The sequence below is a fragment of the Lytechinus pictus genome, chromosome 5 (genome assembly GCF_037042905.1).
Source record: "Lytechinus pictus isolate F3 Inbred chromosome 5, Lp3.0, whole genome shotgun sequence".
Lineage (NCBI taxonomy): Eukaryota > Metazoa > Echinodermata > Echinoidea > Temnopleuroida > Toxopneustidae > Lytechinus > Lytechinus pictus.
The window spans coordinates 36288938-36316810 of NC_087249.1; the positions used below are offsets into that span (position 1 = coordinate 36288938).

Consider the following 27873-nt stretch of genomic DNA (forward strand, 5'->3'; position numbering starts at 1 on the left):
ACATGAGGCCTTATTTGCCTCCTCTGTCCTTAAGGCAGCGGCCTTTCGTGTCTTCATCTCCCTATTTTTGTACGCACTTTCTTAGTCTAGACATGCCTCCCTTCACGTTGAATCCGTGTTGGTCTAGCAAATCAAATGAGTATATCCCAGTTATTGATAGTAAATTATGAAAATACTTACGTTTATTTTCTTATTTACGAGATAACTGGATATACTCATTTGAACCCTCCCACCTACCCCTCGCCTTGCGTGGCAACATGTCTTGCGTGCAGGCTCATGAGAGGAAATGGACGCCAAATTGCGCGATGATCTTGGGATAGTGCATTCATAGGGAGATGTAGCGCGCGCGCAGGAAAATTGTGTACTGTATATTCGGCGTGCTGGTTCATCGTAATGAACAAGCAAATCAAATGAGTATATCCAGTTATCTCGTAAATAAGAAAATAAACGTAAGTATTTTCATAGTTTACTGTGAAATGTGTTGTTTTATACGCCAAATACTTTATGTGGGGAAAAATTCCAAACCACTCTACCATTTCTTCGCACTCAAGGTCATGCTCATCATACTTTGCCGCACATAGACACCGACGGTGCGGATTGGCATATCGGCATGCTCATGAATAATTCATATACACTGTATTTACGCCAGAATCCAAAATGCCTTACGACTAACATCGCTCGCTCTCACGCTCACTCGGGTATCATCAGTTCTCGTTGTTTGCCATTAGTCTCGTCTCAGCCACCACTAGACGCGAGGCCTTATCAAAAGGCTAAGCAGAGCAAGACTAAAGGGGCAGCTATAACATTGAAATCTTTAACCTAAGGTTAGGTTTTTTAAATGTCATCGTAACTTTGAGTGTTTTTGGAGCTAGTTCATAAAACTTGGACATAAGAGTAATCAAGTATCACTAAACATCCCTTGCAAGTTTCAGGTCACATGACCAAGGTCAAAGGTCATTAAAGGTAAATAAACTTTGGCCATGTTGTGGGTCATTGTTGAATTGCCATCATAACTTTGAAAGTGTATGGATATAGTTAATGAAATGTGGAAATCATTGTTCATCTTGCACAAGTCTTAGGTCATCAAGGTCAAAGGCATTTAGTGTCAATGAATGTAGTATTCTATTATTATATGAATGGTGTTGCCTTGTGAATAATTATTTTATAGTCCTTTGCCAAAGTCAGCATTGCTGCTTTATTGAATCGCGTAATGCAGGCGAGACTGCTTGAGGCGATCCACTTGTTATCATTTTCAAATGTTGGCAGGCCTGCAGCTGTCTCATTTGACTTTGTTTTTCACAATTTTCTTTTTTGTTGTTCGTTTACAAACTAGTGGAATGATGTTTCCTTTAAATTGTGAAGCATAAAAATCATTCACTTGGACTAAAAAATATTTTGATTTTTTTTCCCTTGGAATCTCAGATTCGGTCAATGTTTAGAAGTATAATGTAATTCAGTAATTTCTTTTTCTCTTAGATTTCTATAACAGTGCCCAATAGCTTGCCATTGTATATTTGAGACCACTCTGTGATGCACAAAGGGCCCTGATTACAAATTGGCTTACTGATGCATAATATTGTTTTTCTTGTAGTTGTACCAGTCTACACCAGCAGCACTAATAGCGATTGGGATCAGATATTATTTGTAATGGACATACAGTGTAATCTATTTATTGTACATGATAGCCCAAATACTTGTAATAATAATACGTAATTAACTGTATATTTTGTGCACAGGATACATGGGTTGAAATCAGGCAAAACATTGAAGGAATTCCGTGGTCACACATCATTTGTCAATGAAGCCATCTTTGCTCCTGATGGTCATCTTGCTATCAGTGCTTCTTCAGATGGTACCATTAAGGTAAATATCACCTAAGCTCTCAAAAAATACTTTGTTTTCATAACTAGTTTGGTGGGATTATGGTGTACAACCACAGTATTTTTGTAATATGTCGGGTAATTTTTATATTTGGAACAAAATCAAATTTGTTTTAATCAATTTTCTCCTGCTTCAACGCTATATATTGCCGGACAATGACACTTGTTATAATTTAAATGAATCAATGCATCTGGTTTGTCATCAACTCGGTTTCATAAACTAAAGTTTCTACTCAGATACTGCAAGAATCTGCAATATAAAAGCATGACCAAGGGTTGCCATTGACTCTCTTGATAAGAAAATCAGAGATCCACCATCTATTGCCAAGCACCCAAAGTCATTGATGTCAAAGAACACAGATCTCTAAACTTTCTAAAGAAAAAACACAAATTGATAGAGGAGTTTGAAAGCCATGTACCCCTTGACCAACAATGAAAAAGTTGAGTCAGACCAACAAAGATGAATTCCATGCCATCATCTACATGTCTACAAAAAACAAAACTAAGAACTATCAGAAAAGATGGTTTTGTACTTTATAAACCAAACCCTTGGAAAAGTAGATATTGTACACTTCACCACTGAAGGATTCAACCTCTGTGATCCAAGACAACGGTGATGCAAGCAAGGTGTAAAATTGAAGCTGATGAGCTACATGTACTTCATATTGTAGTATAATATTCACAAGAATATACCATGTATTCCTGATATAGCTGACCTTTGATTACTTATTTTGGAAGCACATTGTTTTTCAATTCTTGCTATATGGCGGAGGCATAAATTTTGATTGTGTCCAGTCAAGAGCCCATCTAGTTTTACATCCCAGAGTCTGTTTTTACCTGTGAATATTTTCAATATTTGGGGGAAAGTACTGAATGCAGTCCTTTTTGTGTGTATTCATGGAATAAGCAACTGAACTATCGTTTGTCAGCTTAGGCCCTACTTGTGCCCAGCTATTTGGGAAGTGGAATCTCGACAGTCGTGTTGACGCCACACTGGGGACCTTGCATTGTCGTGCTAGAACAATAAAAAATTAATAAACACATCAATGTTCGACTGAAGCCATTGGAGAATGATTTACAAAATAATAGATATGACTCACGCTTAGTTTCATTTGTTCATTTAGTACATGCATCAGTAAATCAATCTTTATATTGTATTTCAGGTTTGGAACATCAAGACTACAGAGTGTATCAATACCTTCAAGTCACTTGGAGGTTCATCAGTTACTGATATCACAGTTAATTCAGTCCTGCCATATCCCAAGAATGCTGAACAATTTGTTGTTTGTAACCGTAGCAACACTGTTGCAATCATGAACATGCAAGGACAGGTAAGTATATTTGGTTGAGACATACCTCTTAAGGTGCTAGCTTGTCAAGAAGACTTATTTCATTACATGCATTATCATACTTAATGAATTATGATCCATACATGACTGATCACAATCAGCAACTACATGTAGGTGAAAAACAATGGCTTTACTTTTCTCTTTCATATTAATAATTCATTAGATTTTAAGAAAGCCAGGTTATGAGTTTTTGTTTTACTTCCAGCATAGTTCATTCATTTTACAGTGTTTTTAATGTGCAGTGTACATGTACAAATAATTTCTTGGTACACTGTATGTGGGTATTTTCACAGCGATGTCATAAAAATTGTTGATAAAATGCTCAAATCCCATAGGAAACATGTACTGCAAACAACAGCTGTGTATACTTAATGTATGCAAATGTGCGGTCAGCCAAACCGTTGTATCTGCACTGCATTGACTGTGCAAGTGAAAGAACGATACGTTTTGCTTGATCGCACATTGAAATCGCGGTCAGTATTGTTGTATCCCTTATGGCGTTTTTGTATAGGGAAAATTTAAACCACTGAAAGTGAAATTATAAGTTTGTAGCTCTTGCGATATTTTCTCTGATTCTCGGTTTTGTGTACAAAAATAACAATGTCAAGCAATCGTCTTGGTCTTTCCAACCATGTATTTTTGTAGCACTGAAAATGTTGTAAGGCTGGGTAACAAAGTATGTCCTAGTAAACTTTGAAGTCAATGATACGACGGTTTGGATGACCGCCAAAGATGTGGACCTGTGTCCCTCCTGCCTATTGCTATATATCCTTGCCTAACAATATGTCTCTGTGCTTGCCAATGGCCGGTTGTCAGGGGAGCTATCTATACCTTTGTCTGCGCATGTGATTCGCGGCTGGTGAGAGGGAGTGGTTGCAAATTTATAAACTCTACAATTTTCTTGATTGGTCAGCTGAGTTTGGAAACTAAACAAAACAGGCAGATACATTTATTCATTTAACTGAGTGATATTAAGTAGAATCAAGAAAGACTATATGAATATTTAATGGTATACGGATAGCAAATAGGCATGAGTGTTATGGTGTAAGATGCTCTACTCAATGAGGCATAGCCCAGTTGAATAGAGTCTCTTTCTTCCATTGGATGCCAAATGTTGTAAATGTACCATTGTTCAGATAAGAATATTTGCTATTTGTGACCAGCCACCCCAATACTAAAATAAATTTGGAAATTTTTATTGAGTTTGAAAAAGCATATCCTAAGCTTTAATGTGGTATATATCTTGTCAAAATTACCCACAATAACCCACATGAGTACTTGATAAAATACAGATGAAGCTAAGCAAGAGTTTTAAGAAATAAGGAGAAAACAATATTTAAATTTCAGGGTTCACTCAACTCAAGCATGAGATATGCACATTGTACAATCTCAAAGAAATTTCCAAGCACTCTGCAAAAACTTGTGTGAAAGAAACATTTGTATCTTTTTTTTTAATTCAACTTTCCACTTGAAAATTGACAGTAGTAAAAAGCTAATTTTGTATAGTTTTTGCTTTTTGAAGACCAAATTACTATTTTGGCTATTAATAGAGAACCTTTCCTAGTGACTTATTGTTTTGAGATTGCCGGTAAAATTTGTGTTGTACAATGCCTCAGAAGTTAGCAAAAGCCCACATTGTAAAAACTGGTTACCGGAAAGGAGCATTTTTGGCATGACTTTACGCAATAAACAAAAGTATATATACAGATACAGGACCTTCCGTTTTAAACATAGTGCAATACCGCATTTTATCAATCTCCTAAATAACTGCTGAGCTGCGTGTTTTCACTAATGTAACATTAGTTTTATCTTAACATTATTGTTTTATGCTACATGTATTTTGAAACTATTATACCTCTGTAAATGCATACATTTCAACTTTTAGCTGCAGTATGTGTATCATTGTTTTACTTGAAATAAATAAACCAGTAAATGAAAATTGATGAAATAATGAAATATGAACAATAATCCATATTTTCCTTCTTAACTTTGGTATTTGAATATGAGAAAAGAATTATTGAAAGTAAGAAGCAAAATCCCACAAGACCAGGTCATATGTACAGCAGTAGGGTAGTACTGTATTTATTACTAGGCGCAGTGAATTGAATCATATTTGTGATGTCATAAAGCTTTACATATTAAACAGCATGTGTACAATGGTATTAATATTGTACATTCAAGCTTCCCATTTACTTGTGTAATACAAGCTACATGTAAGTGGGCATTGTCCAATATAAGAAGTTAATGAGTGTCATCCATTTTGTTTTTCTTCATTAGATTGTTAGGAGTTTTAGTTCTGGTAAGCGTGAGGGTGGAGATTTTACATGCAGCTGTCTTTCACCAAGAGGAGAATGGATCTACTGCATAGGGGAGGATCTGGTTCTGTACTGCTTCTCAACATCAACAGGAAAACTAGAAAGGACACTGACTGTAAGATATAGCTATTGTACATTGGGGGAAAAGGAGAGAGTGAGGGACGGGAGAGGAATGGATATACTACCTAGGTGAAGATCTGATTTTATTGGGGCTAATTATGTATTTATGTGATTATATCTTTGACCCTATTCAACTGTTTCCTATTAAATTTGGGCTGTGGATGTTTTTCATCATGCTCCTCCAAGATATGATATAAGAAACGACTAAATGCAAAATCTGTTTTTAAAGACATTACACATCAGTATCATTAAAACTGTTGAACTCTTCATTAATACAAAATGTGCAATGTTGATCATAGTAGTTTCTTTCCTTCTCACAGGTTCATGAAAAGGATGTGATAGGTATTGTGCCCCACCCTCATAGCAATCTTCTAGCCACATACAGTGAAGATGGACTCCTCAAACTATGGAAATCATGAATGGAAAAAACCTGCAGACATTTTACAACAGTTTTCAGGGGATCAGGTTGAGCGACATTAGCATTTTGTGAACTTGGAGTTTGACCACCATGCTTAATATTATGCCATGATATCCTCTACACTTAAAAGAATTGTTTTAAAAATTGTAACTGTTACTTGAATATATTATACATGTAATTTAGTGGTTTGCCAAGTTATCCCTGTTTTTTATTCACTGATCAATATCCCTTCCCCCCCCCCCAAAAAAAAAAAAAAAAAGAAGAAGAAGAAAATAATCGAAACTTAAGTACAAATTGATGAATTGGCCCAGAAGAGTATGGCAATGGACCACTGGTAGTGAATGAATAATATAATTTAAGTAGCATTATAATTCAAATGGTTTGACTGGTATTTCCTGTTTGCCTCTGACATTCAAAATTTACATGACTATGATAGTCTAATATTGAAATAAATGTTTATTACTGTTTGGTCCAAAGTAATCTGGATCATTTAATGTAGTCTATATTACCAGTTTGTCCAATATCCATGTGGTCTATTGACCATGTCGTCCACTCACCGTTTGGTCTAATGTGAATTAAACCTCGGTCACCTACCACGGTCGTACGGCGTGTCGAAAATAGCATTTTTATTCAATTTTATTCAAACCCCCTATATGTAGCTGGTACAAAAAATGTTGAAACGGCTGGTTTCGACTTGCAGCACTGCCGGCGTAGGGGAAATGTGACTGAGTTAAAACCATTTAGGCCAATAACAATTTGAATTGATAAAGTCTTTGTCCAATGACCATTTGGTCCATCAGTCCATTTGTCAAATAGAGTAATGGCTATTGTTCTATAATTTTATTCAAACCATGTCATCTAATATCCAAATGGTCCAATTCCCAAATGGTCGATTTTCCTTTGGTCCAATTATCAGATAACAATCTATTCTATCAATCTATCCAATGCCCCTTTGAATGTCTTTGACAGACATATGGCGCTATACAAATGCTGTGCATCATCATCATCATTCTAGTGATCATTCAGTCTTACATCCAATCAATGAATGGATCATCAAGCACTGCTTCATTCACAATTCCAATAACCAGATTCATTCACCCTCACTTTACTTAATTACATAATTAAGAATCAAGGACAGCTTTAATTTTATTGTGTTTAGTTAGTAATAGGTATTGTCCATCACCTAGAATGAAATGAGTTTTGATCAAATAGGTGTGTCAATGGGTCAGATGCATAAATAGTAGCAATTGCTGTTGCTAGTCTTTTGCTAGGCTTTTACTTGGCTTTTGCTTGATTCCGTAAGCATAAAATTGAGCGAGCAAATGTTTTTTATAGTAAGTTAAAGCAATTGCTGACTGCTAGCATTTCCTTGACGGTTAAGCTATTGTTAAAAAGTGTATGCATCAAGCGAGCATTTCGCTTGTGCGTTTAAGCACTTGCTTGGGTTTTTTCAAGCTCTGTCAGAGCAGCTTGAGCGTTTGTTTGATCAGGGTATTCATGTTTTTTTCATCATATTTATGCACTTGAGAGAGAACCCCAAGGTGTACCATAACCTATATGTCCTTGTTTTCTTCCTAATAAGTGCAAACCAAATGCCACATATATAAATTTATCAAAAAGAAACGAGTTGGTTTGACACCACTTCTGAGGAAAAGATGTTACAGGAAAGAATCGGTAATTTGCACTGCCACATTTTTGTGTTCGAGTCCCGCCTTTTCTGTGAGTCGCGTTCGCACCAGCGTGACGTCGCTATTGTTCAAACATTTAGCAATTGTTTTCGGAAGGCAAGAAAAGGGTTCAAGCACTAGCAAAGTGTTATGCATATGAAATAAAGCAATTGCTGAAGCATGATCTTTTGCTTGGCTAGCTATTGCTTGTGCTTGAAGCAATTGCTTGCCAGCAGTTGCTACTTTTTATGCATCTGACCCATAGTGATCACTTTTCCTGTTTGTCTGCTCCAAGATATTAAAGTTTTTGTTCAACTTGCTCTCATTTCTTTATTTTTGCATCAATTATGTCATCCTTGGGTAATATCACATGTGAACTCATGAGAATGGTGGGGTCAAAGGTCATGTAGGGGTCAAAAGGCCAGATGATAAAGGTCATATCCACCCTTTTTTATTTATACGCCTGTCTAGATGGGACGTATTATGGTATCACACTCGGTGTCCGTCCGTCTGTCCGTCCATCCATTAACCTTTTCCTTGTAAACGCGATAACTTCAGTTTAACTTAACCTAGGCTCATATAATTTGATGTGTATGATACTAGCATGGATCCCAGGAATCCTATTGATTTTTAGGTCCAAAGGTCAAGGTCACACTTACATGTTTTCATCTTACCCTTTTGAAGTTTTTGTAAACGCGATAACTTTAGGTCAGACAGTCAAAGGTGAAGTTGCCACCTTCCACTTTTCTTGCTTGACCAGTAACTCCATTTTCTGCATTACAGGCGGGCATATTATTTGCTCGCCTTAGCTTAGTTTTTGTGGAACTTGCTCTCATTTCTTTATTTCTGCATCAATTTTCATCACACTTGGTAAAAATAAACATGTGTGTTCAAGAGGATGATAAGGTCAAAGGTCATATTGCATAATTTATTGATCGCAAAATCAGGCGAGACTGGTACGTGAACCACCTTGTTTGATGTGAGTGGGCATTCTTGTGTTATCATGCTTTTGTCATTTTTTTATTGGATTATATTGTACTTTTGTGTATATAGTGTATGAAGTATGAACATGATAAATGCTGTGGCAAGATTCTCCTTAAACACTTGGGTTAGTTTGTTGATACTAACTCCAGAATATCACAATGTTTCCTCTTCAAATTTGTCAATAAGGTGATTTCCATGCTAGAAAAATAAACAATATTCACAACATTTTTCAACCTGCTGTCCAAACAAACGAGGAACTTCAGTTTGTTTTGTTGTAACAATAAAGTACTACTAGGTAGGCATGTAAAAAAATGACAACCAACAAAAATATGCTGTCCATGGGAAAATTATAGGTGAAAATGTTGGGTGTCATACAGGACATTTCTGAGTCCCGTACAACACACAACGTCACCTTTTATTCACCCATAATCAAAAAAATTTTGTACATGTAGGTTATCAATTTTTCACATGACTACCCACTACAATTTTATCATTAAAGGAGAATGAAACCCAAAATGTAATACCACATAATATCATTGATAAGTAAATGATAATCAAAATGAATCCACTTATACCCAAATCCGATTTCCCAGAGTGGAGTACCACCTCTTCAAAGTTAGACTTCTTCACGTTCAAAGTCTCTGAATGGAGATCGCCATTGTTGCGAGGTTCGTTCAAAATTGTGACGTCTGCGACGTACAACTGCTCTCAGTACTAGCTTCCATGTGCAGCTAGTCACAGGCTAAAACCAACCCCGAGTTCGCATAATATAGATACTTTTTTTTACAAGAAATAAATATAATATACACATAAAACACTTGAAAATATTATCAAAAAGCTATTCAAATTATTTTATGGTTTAAAACACAAATTGATGAGTTTTGATGAAAATGTTTACACATTTATTTACGATTACCAAATTGGCAAATTTGACAAAGCTAAATTTGTACGTAGACAGTACAGCCGTCCCCGGCCGCCCACTCATCACACGTATTGCGAGGTTAGTATTATACTAATATAAGCCAGCACCGTGAACCGCGTTTGGCAGTGGATTTCTATCTAGTGGGTCGCGCGTGCTGGGATCTTCCTTCTGGTGTCCACAACACACGACTTCTGTGGCTTGATTTTTCTGTGCGCGGCAGCATGTAATGAACCCTTGAGTGCCGACCGCCGGCCCACATACCGAGTGATCGTGTTAACTGTTATGTTGGAAGTTTGGTTGTCTATCCCTTTTGAATATCGTTAAATTGTTAATTGTGCTATTTTTCAATATATCTAACGTTGTTTATTATTTGTTACCGTCGATTTTAAGTAAAACAAAACTTATCGGACGTTTGTATTAAAATAGAACTTAGTTAGAAGGCCCTAGAGCCTACGACTTCGAGTCCCAATACTCGGCCGAAGAAATCGGTAAAATGCTCGCTACGAATAACATCATTCCTCGTGAATTTGGAAGAATTGTTGTATTTCTCCACCTTTAGTGCAGCCACTCATTTTTTAAAGAGATTTCTGGCCTCTTCTGCGGATCAGGAATTTGGCAAAAGCTGCATTTTGTGCCCCTTTCTGACCACTCTTGCCCATGTATTTTATGCTAGTAATCAAAGGGGAGTGCCGAGGTCGGACACCGAGTTGTACGTCGCTGACGTCACAACCCCCCACGGAGATATAAGGAGTATGAGCAAAATGGCGATCTCCACGGGTCTTTCAAATATCAAAATATTGATAACTTTGACTTGGCATATCATGGGAAATAGGAAACCGTTCTGCCTCATTTTAATTTTATTTTAATCAGTGAAATGTAATCACTTTATGATCAGATAATAAATCTATCCTTTCATTTTCCTTTAAAAAAAAAATATTGCTCAAGCACTCCCCTCTGTGGAATAGGGGCCGATTGGAAATTGTTGTTGAAATTTCCCGTACCACACGCATCAAATCACCTAAACGCCTATGTCAAAGAACAATTACAGTAATATTGTCACCTTTTATAGGGCTGAGATAAGACTAGCTGACAATAATATCTGACTCAGTGAATGGGCCCTCTCTCCAAGGCCGAGGTTTGTTACAGACAAGACGCGCATAGAGAGCAGCAACACTGGCAGAGTGTTTACACCCTCTAATTTTTTTATGGACAGCAAACTGTTGAGAATTCTTAGGGGATGGTTGAACAGAGAGTTCACTGACACCACTGATATTTCTTTTTTCTTTTCATAATTCAGTTTATTGTGTCATAAAGATGTTCATAAGTATTAATGACCAGCTTAGAATTGTGTTCTGAAAACTTTCATGTTTTCCCTAAACTTTCTTCATAAGCCCCATTTAATAGAGTGCTTATAGACATTAATATTTGTATTCTGAAAACTCTTCCTGTATGTGCTCATTTATCTTGATTTAGGCTACTTGTTGAACTGACTACCAATGAAATGCACTCTTACAAGCATGATACAAATAATCTATGCTGAAAATTAATGAGGAAGTTCATAATTTGCTGCGACGTATACATAGGGAAGGCGGGGTAAATTGAGCATAGGGGCAAGTTGAGCCATCACTTTTACATGATGGATGCGTAAAAAATGTGTCGATATGAAAATATCATATTAAGTTCGGACTGGGGCAGGTTGAGCCATGGTAATTCATATGGTGATGTGTGTGTGTGTGTGAAATTATACATGTACAACAGCTTTGGCAACTCTTTTATTTAAATATTTTGTGAAAGAAATGGATGAAGAGAACAATGGTAGACGTACATGTAGCTTAAATCAAATCGCCATCACCAATTTTTCCAAAGGGTAGATAGCTCTGGGGAACCTTGATTTAAGCTACGCCTACAATTGTTCTCTTTGTCCATTTCTTTCACAAAATATTTAAATAAAAGAGTTGCCAAAGCTGTTGTTCATGTATAATTTCACACATTTGTATACTTTCTCCCATACCTGTACTGTATCAAAGCAAGCTTTGATCCAGCTGAGGCATGGCAGCTTGTCATTGTTCAAAACCCACCTACACCCGACAAAGGAAATTATAATCGCTAGAGGGTATTCATTTGTCTCGCAATCTACTATGGTCAACAAGGAAATTCGTGATCACTCTCGCAAAAAGTGTTCACTGGCTTTCTAGGAAATTCGTGATCACTCTCGCAAAAAGTGTTCACTAGCTTACAAGTTCACGAGCTTTCGAGTGCCGCTGCAACTCTTTATCAAGTGACGAAAATTATCTGAAAACGTACTCTATTTATATCCTCGAGACAGATCTCCTCCACCGAGGAGCAATTGCTTAAGAAAGGCCTCGCCTTTGCCGTGTCGCCCCCAAAATTGCCCATTACCGAGATTGTAGCTAAGGTTGAAACCGCGGTCAAGTATATTGATCCAGTTTCGGCCGATGCCGCACGAAAAGATGTAGATTCCATTCTACAGAGAGCACGTCCTCCGAAACCGAATACCACAAGAGAGATGCGTGATGCTCTTAAGACACTCAAGAATGATGATAGCATCACAATCCTCCCCGCAGATAAGGGTAGTGCCACAATCATTTTAGATAGTACCGCCTACGAAGACAAAATGACCGAGCTTCTGAGCTCTGGTCCGTATAAAATGCTAAAGAAAGACCCCACAGATCGAATGTGTCGCAAACTGACCAGTACGTTACTGGCACTAAAAAAAGACAAAGTTCTAGATGAGGCTACATACAAAAAGATAAAGCCCACACAGAAACAGCCACCTAGAATATACGGGTTGCCCAAAATACACAAACCCGGGATACCTCTCAGACCAATAGTATCATGCATAGGTTCATTTGCCTATAACCTATCAAAGTACCTGGCGGACATCCTGTCCCCTCTCACTAACTGCTCAGAACACACGGTTTCCAACTCCAGTGAATTCGCTGAATTCACATCGGAGCAGACAGTTAACGAACAGGAATCCATGATCTCTTTTGATGTAGTCTCCCTCTTCACTAACGTACCGATAGAGGGCGCATGCAGTACGGCCCTGCAACGCATGCAATCCGATCCCACATTATCAGAACGTACCACACTTATGCCCGAACAGATAGCCGAACTCCTGGAGTTCGTCCTCAGATCCACATATTTTCTGTACAGAGGCTCTTTCTATGAGCAAACAGAAGGAGCAGCAATGGGTAGCCCAGTCTCAGCGGTTGTGGCTAACCTATATATGGAAGGTTTTGAACAGAACGCTTTGCCCAAGTGTCCTTCCACATGCCACCCTCGGGTGTGGAAGAGATACGTCGATGACACTTTCATAATCGTAAACAGATCCGAAACAGACAGCCTACTCTCATACATGAATAGCCAGCAACCGTCCATCCAGTTCACTCTGGAGACTGAGCAAGGAGGGAAATTAGCATTCCTTGACACGCTAGTCCAAAGACACGAGGGCGGGAAACTCTCCACCTCTGTCTACCGCAAGCCCACTCATACAGACCAATACATACCATATGATTCTCATCACGACAAATCGGTCAAGAAGGGTCTTGTTAAATGCCTGTTCGACAGAGCAGCACGTATCATAACTCACCCACCTTAACTCCCGAAAGAAAGAGCACACATACGTGGCGCCTTGTACAGCAACGGCTACCCACGCCGTTTTATCAAGAACACTTTCAAGAAAAAACAACCACTAAGGGATCAGAAGGTTTTCAAGACTTGCACAGTCTTGCCATACATAGATGGCCTCTCACAACAACTTAAACGCCGATTAGAAGGTCACGGTATCCGAACGGTTTTTCGCTCGGACACCACCTTACACAAACAGCTTGTACACCCCAAAGACCCTATCCCTGATCACAGACGTGATGGCGTATTATACAACATTCCTTGCCAGGGATGTGACGGGTCTTACATCGGAGAAACAGCCCGACCGATAGTTGAACGCATTTCTGAACACAATCGCGATGTTTGGTTACAGCGAACCGACACATCCGCGGTGGCAGAACATGCTTGGGAGAAGCAACACCACCCAGATTGGGAGGGTGTACATTGCATTGCCAAAGAGAGACATTGGTATACACGCAGGATTAAGGAGGCTATTAGTATACGTCTTTGTCCTAACAACTTCAACAGAGACAGCGGGATCGACATCCCCGACTTCTGGATGCGAACCATCCGACAGCACAATACCCCCTTACCTGGCAGTGCACGCCGACCCGATCGTTCCCGGCCCCGAACGAGGGACCGCTCAGCTAGTCAGCCCCCGCCCCCCGGGGGGCCACTTCCATTGACGAGTGGATACCATGCGCGACCATGGGGTCTCGAAAAGCACCCTAAACACGTATTTTCCATATTCTGAAAATGCACCCCTTAACAAGTATTGGCGTGTAAAACCCTACCCTTAACAAGTATTGGAAACAAAACGATACTCTTGGCAAGTATTCCCTAAATTGGACCCCTAAACAAGAACAGCGATATTTCAATCGATCGGTCGTCGGTTTTACCTAATTTACCTACATCATTGGGTTTAGTACAGCCCAACCTCCCCACATCTCGCGCAAATCGTACTCTAAACACGTAGTGTTGACTCTTGGGGCAAAAAGTACATCCTTTTTAAAACATTTTAGTCTTAATTTTTTGTACCCTTGCAAATTTGACCCTGAACACGTAGCTTTCCTAGCGAAAATAGATACCCTTTTTCATTATTTTAGTGTTTTTGACACCCTTATTACGTTACGTACGTAACGTGCCCTATCTGGAAAAAGGCATCCTTTTTACGTGTTTTTTTGGTCGCGCATGGTATCCACTCGTCAATGTAAGTGCCCCCCCCCCCCCCCCCCCGGGGCGCCCACGGGAAACTAGCGAGCCCGCCAATTTTGTCTAATTTGCATATTGCCGACCCACGGCGTATTTGCATATACCCCCGGCTTATTTGCATATACGGATTACCGGCCGCATACCGACGCAACGGATCAATGCCCACCTATTGTTCTCGCGTTCGTGTGTACGGTCCTGGAGATTAGTATAAATAGAGTACGTTTTCAGATAATTTTCGTCACTTGATAAAGAGTTGCAGCGGCACTCGAAAGCTCGTGAACTTGTAAGCTAGTGAACACTTTTTGCGAGAGTGATCACGAATTTCCTAGAAAGCCAGTGAACACTTTTTGCGAGAGTGATCACGAATTTCCTTGTTGACCATAGTAGATTGCGAGACAAATGAATACCCTCTAGCGATTATTTCAATCCGCAATAATGAACCTATTTAGTATTAAGGAAATTATAATTGGTATAGTGTCGAAAATCTGTATATCTGACGGTCAACCGGATCGGGGTCGCCCTAGTCACTAACCCGTCTCTGTGGTCTAGTGGTTAAGGCACCGGCATCCAAAGCTGGGGGCCCGGGTTCAGTTCCCAGCAGAGACATTTTTCGGCATCACCAATTATTCCAAGGGGTAGATAGCTCTGGGGAACCTTGATTTAAGCTACGCCTACCATTGTTCTCTTCGTCCATTTCTTTCACAATATATATATACACATATATACATATATCAAACTTGAAAAGCCAATGGTATACAGGCAGAAAGGACCAAATTCACAAGACAATTGTTTTACTTTTAGAGGATGTTAATATTATATATAGAGAATTGGCAAGTGAAAAGACATTGAATAAAAAATTGTCATACTGGTTCTTGTCCCCATACCTTTTGCAGGGGTGGATCCAGCTTTCGCCAATGGGGGGGGGGGGCAAAAAACATATTTCACCCTTATTTTCCCTGATCAGCCACTCAAAGTTGATTTTTTTTTTTGGAAGGGATAGTCCTAACAGTAACTATAGCTTTATTTTAATACAACATAAATATATAATAATCCAATAAGCCCTATTTAAATAGTGTGAGCAAAAAGCGTAAGCCGAAATTTTTGGAAATTTCATGTAGTTTGTCCTAAAAATTGAACATTCTGGGCAATGTCTGTGATCCTGAACAAGATGCATACCAACTAAATACATGTAATTACTGCGAGCGAAGCATGAGCAGACATTTTCAAAATATACGTTTCAGCCTGGTCGAAAAGGGACTTGTTAAGGACTGTTTTAGTTTGCCATGACGACATTTCATATTTCAATAATGAAATAATGCCAGCACGAAGCGCGAGCTAAAAATTTTTGACGTTATGACCTAAACGAAAATGGACATTCTAAGCACTTTTTGGTAATCATGAACAGGCTAGGTATATAGCTAAACAATTGATGCGAGCACGAACGTAAAAAATTGAGATTGAGATCTAAAAACGAGACACTCTATTCATGCTTTGTAAGTCATGAAACCTGTGCAATTGGGTATCTTCCAACACTGGCAGATCCAGGGGGGGGGGGCACAGCCGGCCCATGACCCCCTTGAGAGGCGAAATTAAAATTTGTAATGTAAAAATACCGTTAAAACAGAAGTGTGCCCCCCCCCCCCTTTTTTTTTGAAAGTGAAGACTTTTTTTTCTTCTTCGCGGACGAAATTCCCTTAATTTTTGGTTAAAAACCCTTCTTTTTTTTGTTTGGTCAAATTTTTCCTCGGGGAAAATGTGCCCCCCCCCCTCAAAAAATCCTGGATCCACCCTTGCTTCCAACATACCATGCGCGAGCAGAAATTGTATTAATATTCCAAGGTGAAACTGGATAATTTAAGCACGTTTTAAATAAGCTGCGCAAACATGCATGCGCGTGTTTTAGATTTAGACCTAGAATCTGGGCATTCTAAATATATTTTTCATCATGAAAATCGATAATGTGAGTGCTAAGCACGAGCTGAAAATATATATTTAGATTTGAAAAAGGGTGAAACTGCACTATTTCAAGCACTGTGTAGGAAAATTGTGAAGTGGGTAGGGATCGCACTTAATAAAGGGTGCAATCAATTATTTTGACCAAGGACCAGGACATTTACGAACATTCATCATCATATGAAAATGATGACTATCTTCCTTTTCCTCTTAGCGTGAGATGAAACTTGCCGATATTTCATTCTGTTAAAAGGGACACTTTAATTATTATAGGAAATTAGGAATTCATAAAAATTTTATCTTATTTATTAATCTAATAAGCCTACCGTAATAAGAGCACAAACTTTATTGATATCAAGGCCTGAAAACTGGACATTTTAAGAACTTTTGTAATTATGAATAGGATGCATGGGTTAATGTATTTTTAACAGTTATTGATGTGAGCGCAAATTACAAGCCAAAAGTTTTGATAAACTCATCAAAAGGGGAATTAAAAAGTTTGTTATAGAATTAATATAGAGGTATACATTACTCAATCAAAATGCTAGTGCTGCACGCTAGTTGAAATGTTTTGGCAAGCAACGTTTCCATACGTGATTAGTCCAAAACACGGTTGCGTCCATGCTTAGGGTGTGTTTATGCTTCCATTGCGAGGACAGAATCAGCGTTTTCAAACGTTTCAAAACGCCAATCGTAAACGTGGTTATGGGAGTGCTGTTTATGCTTAACTTTTCAAAGGGAAAATCCTGAACTCCAGCTGGCTTCGCATCGTAATTTTCGTTTAGCAGGAAAGCGAGGTCAAATTGGGCGCGCCCTTTTTCGAAAGTTTTTTTTTTTCCCCGTGTGTTGTTATGGGGAAGGTACATCGATTGCTATTTAAACACCGACAAATTTTAGTCATTGCATGGAGCTACTAGCCATATAATTTCCACCATGGTGAGGATAATAGTGAGAAAAAAATAAAGAATATTAAAGTATACATGATAAAATAATAAAAAATATATTTGTTGTTTATGCTACTGGGGCATCTGGCGATGTCTCATAACTTATGTTCCAGGTTTTTTTTGTAAATCCCTCAACATTCATCGTGATGACAAATTGGAAGAGTATTGCTAGTGATAGTACTTAAATCAATTATCACACATGCAAATGTAACAAGGGAGATGGAAGGTAATTCTGTGGAGGTAACATGCGACCATGGAGCAATGCGACTGTATTTGCCTGCGGATTTTCATCTCACCAGAAGCATGTACCAAGTGACGTCATTTAAACACGTTTACGATTGTGGTTCTGTTTATACTTCCCAAGAAAGCCTGATTCTGGTCGAGCGACATTTACAGACGCACCTTTTTGTGAGTTTACGATCAGCGTTTTGAAACGTCATTTAAATTAAAGTAAGGCCGCGTCTATGCTTCCACTTTTCAGGCCAGAATTAGCGTTTCCAAACGTGATTAGTCCAAGACACGGTTGCGTCCATGCTTACTTTCATTCAAACGACGTTTCCATACAAACGCCAATCGTAAACTCACAAAAGGTGCAATTGTAAACGTCGTTTGACCAGAATCAGGCTTTCTGGAGAAGTATAAACAGAACCACGATCGTAAACATGTTTAAATGACATCAGTTGGTACATGCTTCCGGTGAGATGAAAATCCGCGGGCAAATACAGTCGCATTGCTCTATGGTCGCATGTTACCTACACAGAATCACCTCTCATCTCCCTTGTTACATTTGCATGTGTGATAATTGATTAAGTACTATACTCTTCCAATTTGTCATCACGATAAATGTTGAGGGAATTACAAAAAAAATGGAACATGAGTTATAATGAGGAGACATCGCCAGATGCCCCAGTAGCATAAACGAATATATAATTTTATATGTACATGTATATACTTTATTATTACCTATACAACAACCGCGTAGCCGGGATTTCATTTTGGAGGGGGCGGTAAATGCACGCGAAGCGTGCCAACCTTTGGTGCCAACACTTACAGAGCGCGCGAAGCGCGCTCCCTAGGGGGTGGGTGCAGGGAGGGTGAGTTTCCCCCTCCCGCGCGAAGCTTTTGGTGTTTCATAAATTAAAATGAGAAGGAGCCGTCTCTCTTGTCTCTAGTACCTATATCAGCTCCAATTCAGTTGACTATATTGTGATTTTGAACCTTGTTTTCAAAAGTGATTGTGAACGCACAAAAAGGAATACAATGGAGGAAATTAAAATCATAATAACCCTACATGTAAAGCGTTTTATCAATTTTTTTGCCATGAAAAGGGTCCCGAGAAAAGGGTATTCTCAAAGATATATTGAATACTCCCCTTGGAAAGATCAGATTTGATTACAAACAATTTAGCGACAGTGCATATCTTTAACTCGCAAAACAGAGGAGAAGAAGTGTATATGCCGGGAGGAAGATATTCCTCCCCGCGCAGAGCAATAAAAACTCTGAAATTTCAAAGGGCGGACGTTTCATCAAAATCTCTATACCCATCGGCTCTAATTCAATTGATTTCCTAAGATTATTGAACTTCATTACAAGGAAAATAGTGCGCAAAAAAGGACAGGAGATGAATGTGCAGGGAAATGACATGAAGATTAATAGAATTTGATAAAAAATATTGTACTTTTTTATTTAATACGACACAAATTTTATACATTCCTCTTTTTAAATTAGGAACCTGTTTGCCCCAAAATTATGGTTGTTTAGTAATGAGCTGAAAAGCGGGAGAAGTTGACTTTATGGAGGTGACGGCAGAAATTGATATAAAGATTTAACCGCCCGGAGCCGACCCGACCAGAAGTTGCGCGATCAATAAAAAAAAAGATAACTTCATATACTTCAGCCTAACCTTACTCTCATTCCATGCCCTAATGTATACATTTGAACTTTAACTGGCAAGAAACACATATAGCTGAGGTGGAAAAACAGGGTTAGAGAAAGGGTGGGGGAAACAATGGAGGACTTCAATATTGTCATTAACCGCGCGCAGCGCGGGAGCAAAATTCATATATAAATTTAGAGCAAGAGTGAAGGAGTTTCTCTTTTGAGAAAAAAAATAAAGAATGAAAAGAAAAAAAAACCCGACAAAGCTACCTTTCTTCCCTTTCCTCCCTTCCCTTTTCCTTTTCTCCCCTCTTTTTTCCCTTCTTTTTTTCTTTTTGGGGACGTTTTGGGGGGGGGCGACTGCCCCTACCGCCCCCCCTGGCTACGCGCCTGCTATACAAGGCATTTTAGGAGATGAATAAAAGTCATATTTTGCTCGCTACTTTCAACGAGGTAAACATTTGCCATGTTGCCCTCCCCGGGTTTGCCCCTAGAAATCCTGTACAAAAGAGAGGGCAATATTGTAGATAATGCGCGGTGCGGTCAGAGCATACACCAACGAACGTAGAGGGCAGCAACACACAAGCGTGTTGCTCTAAGGAAGGTCAACTCCGCTCGAATTTTGTGACCACTCTAAAAAAATAAGGTGGGGTTTTGGAAAATTTGTCGAGTTGATTTTTTTTCATTTGTTAATTTCAAATATTTTTTAAGGAACAATTATTAGATCGGTTATTCTGGGTATAATTATTAAAAATATTATTTTTATTTTTAAAGAAAATATTTAGCTTAAATAATCATGATTTTGACATTTTTCCTCATTTTGGAATATTAAATCTATGACGAGGATACCCCTAATCTGTTATTTTCTTCTGCTGAATTTCGCTGCACCACTAATAAATGCATAGACAACCACCGTAATAATCGAGGTCATTTTTCCGGCCTGGGTGCGCCGAGTCTGGGCCGGTGTACCGGCGGATCCTGCGCCTGGCAGATACTGTTCTAGGCACCAAATCCGCCGGCGGAAAGTTTTCTACTCCGGCGGATTCAGTACCAAAAAAGGCCACTCTCTTCGGAAGATATCGTTCTTGCGCTATCGCGATATCCTTCACTCACATACGTGGAGGTGCCGTGGCCGAGTGGTCTAGGCGGCCTGGCTATACATAGAAAGTCCGGGGTTCGATCCCCGGCCGCGGCACCTATGCCCGTGAGCCTGGAGGCATTTAATCTGCAACGCTCTTTTACCTTGCTTTCAAATAAATGGAAATGCTATATGCATTAGTGGTAACTATATAGGTGTGCACTGTAAAAAAAAAAAAACGTCTTGTAATAAAAAACAATCATTTTTTATTTATTTTATACCTATTAAATCCTTCTTATCACAATTTTAGGGATAAATTGGATACAATATGCACCAATTATGATTGATACAGAGTATTAAATAAGGGCAAACAATGGCAGGATTTTGTAATAAGTTTTCTAAAGGGAAGTATAGATAATGATCACTGCAAATGAAATTCTTGATTTGCGAAATTCCTATGTATTATTATTATTTCCTCCACATTTTCTCGTATATTTTTTTCTCCCTTCCCTCCTCTTTCTATTTCTCCCTTTTTGGTGCTATATCACCCACGCGTATACGCCCCAGATATATTCATAATGTGCCAGAAATGCCAGGAAACTGGAGAAGAGGCAAAAGGGGCGAAATGAGCAGGGACAGAAAGAAAGGCAAAAAATAAAGAGATGAAAATCCAGAAGGGGGTATAGTAATTAAGAGAAACAAAATATATAAAGGAGAAATTATATTTCACTAAATATCCCATATTGATCTTAAAATTAGATGACTGAGAGGTAAAATAAGGAGCATACGATACGTGGCGTATCTAACTTTTGTCAGGGTGAACTTCCGGTCCCCAAGTTCAGATTCCTTAACAAAAATATTGAAGAAAAAAAGAATTAAAAAAAAAATACATGATAAATTAAAAATAGGCCTACAATAAACTACATAAGAAATAAATCATGTTTTGACATTTTTTTTTGGGGAGGGGGATTTTTGTTAGAAATGTCAAATTTATGTTTTCAACCAAAATTAGCATTCTACAAGCAATAATATGAGTTCACAGCAAAACATATTTTCATACACTTATTTGCATCATTTATTTGGAAATATGAAGTTTTAATTTGTTGAAATTTTTCTAAACATTTGTAGTTAGTTTCAAAAACCTATATGCCTATACAGTGCGTATCGAAAAAACGGGACAGATTTGAAGTCTATAAAATTTTTGTTTCAAATTATGACATCTATATATTGGTGTTAATAGGTGCTCTGAGGTCTTATCTTTCAAATGCCATTTAAAAAAATTAGTTTTATTCATGCTTGAGCGAACACGGAATGTTTTTGTTTGGGGTTAAAAAGGAATCTTGCGCCAAAATGGCATAACATGATAAATATGATGATCGGACTTCTTGCTATTCAGCAGACTTCCTTTTAACCTTTTAATTATCTTTGACATAATTTTCGAATTATGCTGTTAAAATTCATTTTCGAATCTGTTTATTTGCCTGAATTGTTCTGTTGTTTCTTTTTAATATGTTCTCTTTTAGCTTTCAATATTCATTCTATAAGCAAAAACAAAATTTTTAAACCGAAGTATGGGAAAGCGTGTATTTTTTTAAATCCTTCCATTGTGTGCTACAAAGGTCATGGTGCTTTTGAACAGTGGCATACAGATGGGTGGGGGCTCGGGGTGTTACCCCCCCCCCCCCCCATAAAAAAAAGTGGAAAGGGAATACAAGGAAAGATAGAAAGTGAAATATTATTTTTTTTCTAAATATTTTGTCAAAATCTATCACAGAATTGGATATTTAAAAAGTGGAAATTTTTGCTTGCTCGCTCACAACTTTTTAAATACATTTTATCCGATCTGCCATATCTAGCTCCTTCAAAATTTACTCAATACATTGCCATTGAAAGACATGAATCCTTTCCTGTTTGCCCTGTCAAGCACTTAATTAAACTTGGTCAAGGAATCAATGACCCATTGAAAATAGGATTCATGTTTTATATTATAGAGGTACCATAACGTAATTTTTTCACCTAATAAAATACGATCTGAATAACTACAACTTCTCCCAATTAACATGATTAATAACGCAGATCTTCTTCCTTGGGTTGACAAAAGTCTTCTTTTCTTACTTATGAAGGAAAATTCAAAGGTTAAAGAAGTTTTAATGAAAAAACAAAATAATTCAAGTAAATAAATACATTTGTAAATAAAATTTGACAGCATAATTCGAAAATCATGGCGAAGATAATGAAAAGGTTAAAAGAAAGCCTGCTGATTAGCCAAAAGTCTGATCATCAAATTTACAATTTCTACCATTTTGGCGCAAGCCTCTTTTTGAACCCCCGACCAAAACGTCCCGTGTTCGCTCAAGCATGAACAATTTTTTTAAAATGGCATTTCAAAGATAAGATTTCAGAGCATCTATTAACATCAAAATATAGATATCTTAATTTGAAACATTTGTTTATAGACTTTTCAAAACTGTCCCGTTTTTTTTATACGCACTGTATGGGGGTGCACATTTTCGCCAAACAGTCTGGCAAACTGACATTAACATTGGTGTGAAAAAGCACAGTTAAAGAGATCGTTGCATACTGCGGACTGAAAATAGTATAAAACTTCACGTAGGGCGTACAAAACAAAATGATGAAAATTTCATCAAAATCTGATAATAATAAATAGCAAAGTTTTGGCGCATGTGCCAGGTCTAAGTATACATGAAATATCGAGTCATTGTTTCTCCTATTCCCTCACCCCCATCGAGCCCTTCGTCAAAAGCTGTATGGATTCGCCCCTGAATAAAAATTCACTAAAAGTCTAAAGGCGGATAAAAATCCCCTCCCCCATTGGTAAAGACATAGCCAGAGCCGCGCATGCGCGCGCTGCCGAGGTTGGACGTCTGTCCAAATCAATATTACACGTATCGTCAATAGAACCAAATCCGCCGAGGAACCAAATCTGCAAACTTCAAGCCGCGCAAACCCGGCGGATATGGTTCCGATTAAAAACCATATCGGTCATTTAGAACGATATCTGCCGGCGGATACGGTATCCGCCGGTGGAACCGAATCCGCCGCTACACCGGTCGCGCAGCTAGCTAGTGACGTTGATGATGCGCTGGGGCTTCAGGCGACTCGTCATAGACCTTCTAGCAACATAGACAATGACGTCCAATTTGCGTAGTCTGATTTGAAGTGCAATTGCTTCAGGGCTGATGTTTATCAACGATGATTGTTCAAGGTTAGATTTCAAATTTTTAATTTCATTCGACTTTTAAGGACGTTCCACAGTTAAAGTGAAATCCATGTCATTTTCACCAAACTTTGCTCATAGATACTTTAGAACATTAATATTCGAAATATGCAAAAATTAACATAGGTCCATGTGCTTGATTTTTTGCTATAGAGCTTCTAAGTTCACCTAAATTGATGTTCTTAAAAATTGCGCATTCAAAAGAATTTGGCATTTTTAGACCGCCCAAGATTACTACAATGAGTTTAAACCTTTATTACTCAGTCAAAATACATGAAAAAGTCATCAAATTTCGCAAGAGAGTTAATAATTGTATCGTTAAAATGGAGAATTTATCTATAGTGATATTTGTTTGCAATTTTAAGTTTAACAGCACTGCCAGTTCTTAAAAATGACGTAAAAGATAACAAAATCCCAATCTAAAAAATGTGAAATTTCAGTAACAAACTACAAACGTACAATAAATGCTGCACTTTATTCAAAATCCATGTCATTTTCACCAAAATGTGCAGAGTTGTAAAGGAAGGTATACCTAAGAGGTACAAACATTAAAAAATAGGGGTTCATGTGCTTGTTTTTAAACTATCAGCATTTTTATTAGAGCAAATGTGCTTTTTAAAAGACAAAAAATGCGCCGAATACTTTGTATCTATGTGAAGAAAAAATCAAAACCACTCTACCATTTATTCAAACTCGGGGTAATATTCGTGATTCTTGGCAGCACTGCAGAGTAAAGTATTTTGAAATTGTAGAGAATTTTTTTAATCGTCCATGGAATAATTCCACATTTTAGCTTCATGAAATAACACATCGGATCTGCAGTTAAAGTGCAGAAGATGAGAAAAATCAGCTCATACCCGCAGCTAATTAATCACCTGTTCATCCATTGTGACGTCAGCGCGCAGAGTGTAAACTATGCGCAGATCATAATGCGCACAAGCATAACTGTGGAACGTCCTTAAATCTATAAATCTGAAATAAAGGCGCTGTTTCCCCGAAATCCGGGTCTAAATTTCAACTTCGAGTCCGAGACTATATGGACGGCGAAAAAAAAAACATGCATCGGATGCATTGCATTGGCTGCGCTGCAGCTGCACAGCCAGGCTGCGTCGCGTCGAAGGTCGATTGAGCAACCAAACTTCCAAAGCCAAATTAAAGCTTAAATAAACGGCCACCTATCCACATTTTCCCTGGTTTTCTTCAATAATTTCTAAGAAAAATCAGCTAATTGATGGAAACTGATTGCAATGTTACATCGTTTGGCAGAGTGCCATCATCGTTTTGCATTAGACCTAACCCAGCAAATATTAAAATTAGGGTAGGCCTGGACTAGGGATGGGGGCTAGATTAGACCATCTTAATTTCTGATTTTGGGCAGAAAGTTGATTTGATAGACAGCATCCATATCTTAATTTGACCATTGATTCTCTGCAATCAATGTTTAAAGACTTTTACATAATTTGTTTGCCATAATTAATTTTCCTGGGCCTGGCCTGTGCTTGGCCGGCAGAACGCGTAATATTTGTTTGAGAAATTTCGAAAACGAAAGAGCAAAGTGACTGAGCTCGTCGTGATTTTATGCATTTTCTAAAGTGAATTTTAAGGATTTCATGTCTAACGCTAAGGCCTAACGGTAACTTGTCAACCATATAATCTTCTAGATCTAACAGTTAGACTCAAGCAGGGGCGGATCCAGCTTTCGCCAATAGGGGGGGCCGAAAAATATTTTCATCAACATTTTTCTCGATTGGCCGCTATAATCTGATTTTTTGTTGGTTTTTTAGGGGGTAGTCCTAAGTAAAGACTGAAGTTTTGGTTTTTATTGTTATAAACAAGAGGAGGTATCTCATGGGTCTTAATATAATATGCGAGTGCGAAGCGCGAGCAGAAATTTTAATATAGTAACGTGAAAAGGGACTCAATTAGGACTGTTTTTAGTGATTAATGGATACAGTATCACCAATTAAATAATGAGTGTGTGAAGCGCGAGCTCAAAATTTTTGATATTCCGACCTGAAAACTTGACAGTCTAAGCACGTTTTTATTTAAATAAAGAACAAGATGTGTCTCAAACATATAAATGCGAGCGCGAAGCACGAGCTTAAATTTTTACTGACATGATTAAGGGGCATTTTGAGAAATTTTGGTAAGAATTTCCAAAGAGGATAGGTATCTCACAAATCAAACAATGTGAGCGCGCAGCGCGAGCTGAAAATTTTTATATATATTAACAATTGGTATAAATCAAACAAAATAATGAAAGCTTGATGCTCGAGCTAAAATATTGTGTGCAAATTGATTTCAGAACTGGACATATTAAGTGCCATTTAATCATCTTGAATGAGATTCATTACACAGGCAATGCGAAGCGCGAGCGAAATATTTTATATAAATTCTATTTTCCAATTCTTCCCCCACCTTTTTCTTGTTTCCTTTCGGGTCGGGCCGGCCGTTACGAGGCTGTAAATTACACATCATTGGTATAATACCTCTTTCTTACTTTTCTTTCTGTTTTTTATCGTTTCTATCAAGTTAAAGAGTACACTTTTTTCTGCAGGTTGCCAAAATATAGGGGGGGCCGGGGCCGACTCGGCCCCCTCCTGAATCCGCGCCTGTCAAGGAATTTACCCTGTAGGCATTTAACGGACTAGTCCTAGCGGCTAGCCCATGCAGGCTGGCCTTAATTGAACCAAAGTTAGCTTGCATAGACCAACCCTCAAATGGTCTAGGTTTAGGCGTCCTATCTGTAGACAGGGTGAAATCCGTCTGTTTTGAGTTTATTATTATTATTTTATTATTTTTGCATAGACTATCTCATACCAACAAGTCGTGCTAGATCTTTTCTAGATCTACTTAAAGTTAGATATCCAGTGTGGAACAACATCTTAACAGATCGAGATTTGTCTAGTTAGACTAATAAAGTTAGATCTTTAGACTTGGGTCTATCGATCAACTAGACAGGAATAACCGTCGTTTCTGGGGATTTATTCAACAATTTCTGACATATTACTATAATCTCCATCGGTGAGAGTGAGCCAGCGCAGTTCAGCAGAACAACCAAAATACAGAGACTGAAGCTTTGGGTCTATCGATCAACATGATCAAGATCTAAGTTAGATGTAGACTTCACTTATTACTGATTGGAATGTATTTCTAAATTTATAAATTTTGGGGAAAATGGTGAAAAGAAATAACATACTACTGATAGATGTACGTAAATAAGTTTGTTTAATACCCATTGGCATTGCTGCCGGTTCATAAATTAGTCACGGTCTATGGGCTGCAGATAAATGCTGATCGACGCCTAGCAAGTACCAGTGCTAGACAAGGGGTTGAGATCTAAGCAGACGACGGAGCATAATGAAGCTTAAGCATAGAGTGATGATGGGTTCAGCGAAGAGCTCAAAGAAAATAAGGTGGTTATATTCAATCCCGAAATGCTTTGCGAGTGGTCACAAAATCGTCTCGGCGCAAATCACCTAATACAGCCGTCTGGTGAAATCGCTGATAACAACAATCACCGATTTGGTAATGATTTTAGTTTCCTGAAACTTATATTTGTAAAGTTTAAAATATCAAAGTATGTTTTTATATGGTTGTATATTCCTCAACATATTTTTTAGTGTTATCTTTGATATCGTTGTAGTCATATTCTTTCATATTCGTTTCTTGATCACTATTAATTTGTTGTTGTATTGGATCGGCATTTGATTTCGTTGGCATGCACAATAAAATATGCGCGCAGCTCAGCTGCATGCGCGTATCGAGTTGACCTTCCTTAGAGCAACACGCTTGTGTGTTGCTGCCCTCTACGTTCGTTGGCATACACAAACATAACTAATATAATAGGTGGATGGGTGACTAATCTATATTAATATGTCATATAATCGTCACCAATGGTCTAACGTCGTATGGATCTCCTTTGCCGACGACGTCCTACTTACGAAAGTGACTGGCGCGTATAATCTGGAGAGATTGAAGAGCGCCATCATATTCAACAACAACAACAACAACATAACCCAAGGGTGCCATGAGCCTAATTACATCAGGAGGGCAAAAGATATTCGTTCGACCCAACCCATTCGAATTTTTTAAATTTGATATTGCTGATTGACAAAAGTGTATGAATATGATTCAAAATCTAACACTGATTCTAGAAATGGTAACTACTGAACTTCCTTTGCCCAAATTGGGAAGATATATCAATGATTTAGAACTATTTTTTGACTGGCGTAAGAATTGGGGCTATTTTACTGTTTCAGTTGATGAATTTGATCCCATCATA

General features: G+C 38.2%; 2 protein-coding genes across 2 annotated transcripts; both read left to right on the forward strand.

The window, feature by feature from the left end:
* Nucleotides 1–357: 357 nt before the first annotated feature.
* Nucleotides 358–8966, forward strand: LOC129261463 (WD40 repeat-containing protein SMU1-like). The gene is made up of 4 exons (XM_064100322.1): nt 358–1863; nt 3044–3211; nt 5507–5659; nt 5985–8966. The coding sequence occupies exons 2-4, from the start codon at nt 3194–3196 to the stop codon at nt 6081–6083; spliced, it is 270 nt and encodes an 89-aa protein (XP_063956392.1). The 5' UTR covers nt 358–1863; nt 3044–3193; the 3' UTR covers nt 6084–8966.
* A 1800-nt stretch (nt 8967–10766) lies between these two features.
* LOC135154175 (uncharacterized) lies at nt 10767–13277 on the forward strand. The gene is made up of 2 exons (XM_064099483.1): nt 10767–10790; nt 11982–13277. The coding sequence occupies exons 1-2, from the start codon at nt 10767–10769 to the stop codon at nt 13275–13277; spliced, it is 1320 nt and encodes a 439-aa protein (XP_063955553.1).
* The last annotated feature ends 14596 nt before the right edge of the window (nt 13278–27873 follow it).

Bases quoted from the DNA above. Each gene is read 5' to 3' on its own strand.
- LOC129261463 (XM_064100322.1), top strand. The intron at 5,660-5,984 runs GTAAGATATAGC...TCCTTCTCACAG, and splicing joins AACTAGAAAGGACACTGACT to GTTCATGAAAAGGATGTGAT.
- LOC135154175 (XM_064099483.1), top strand. From the start codon at position 10,767: ATGGGCCCTCTCTCCAAGGCCGAG. The intron at 10,791-11,981 runs GTTTGTTACAGA...TCCTCGAGACAG, and splicing joins GCCCTCTCTCCAAGGCCGAG to ATCTCCTCCACCGAGGAGCA.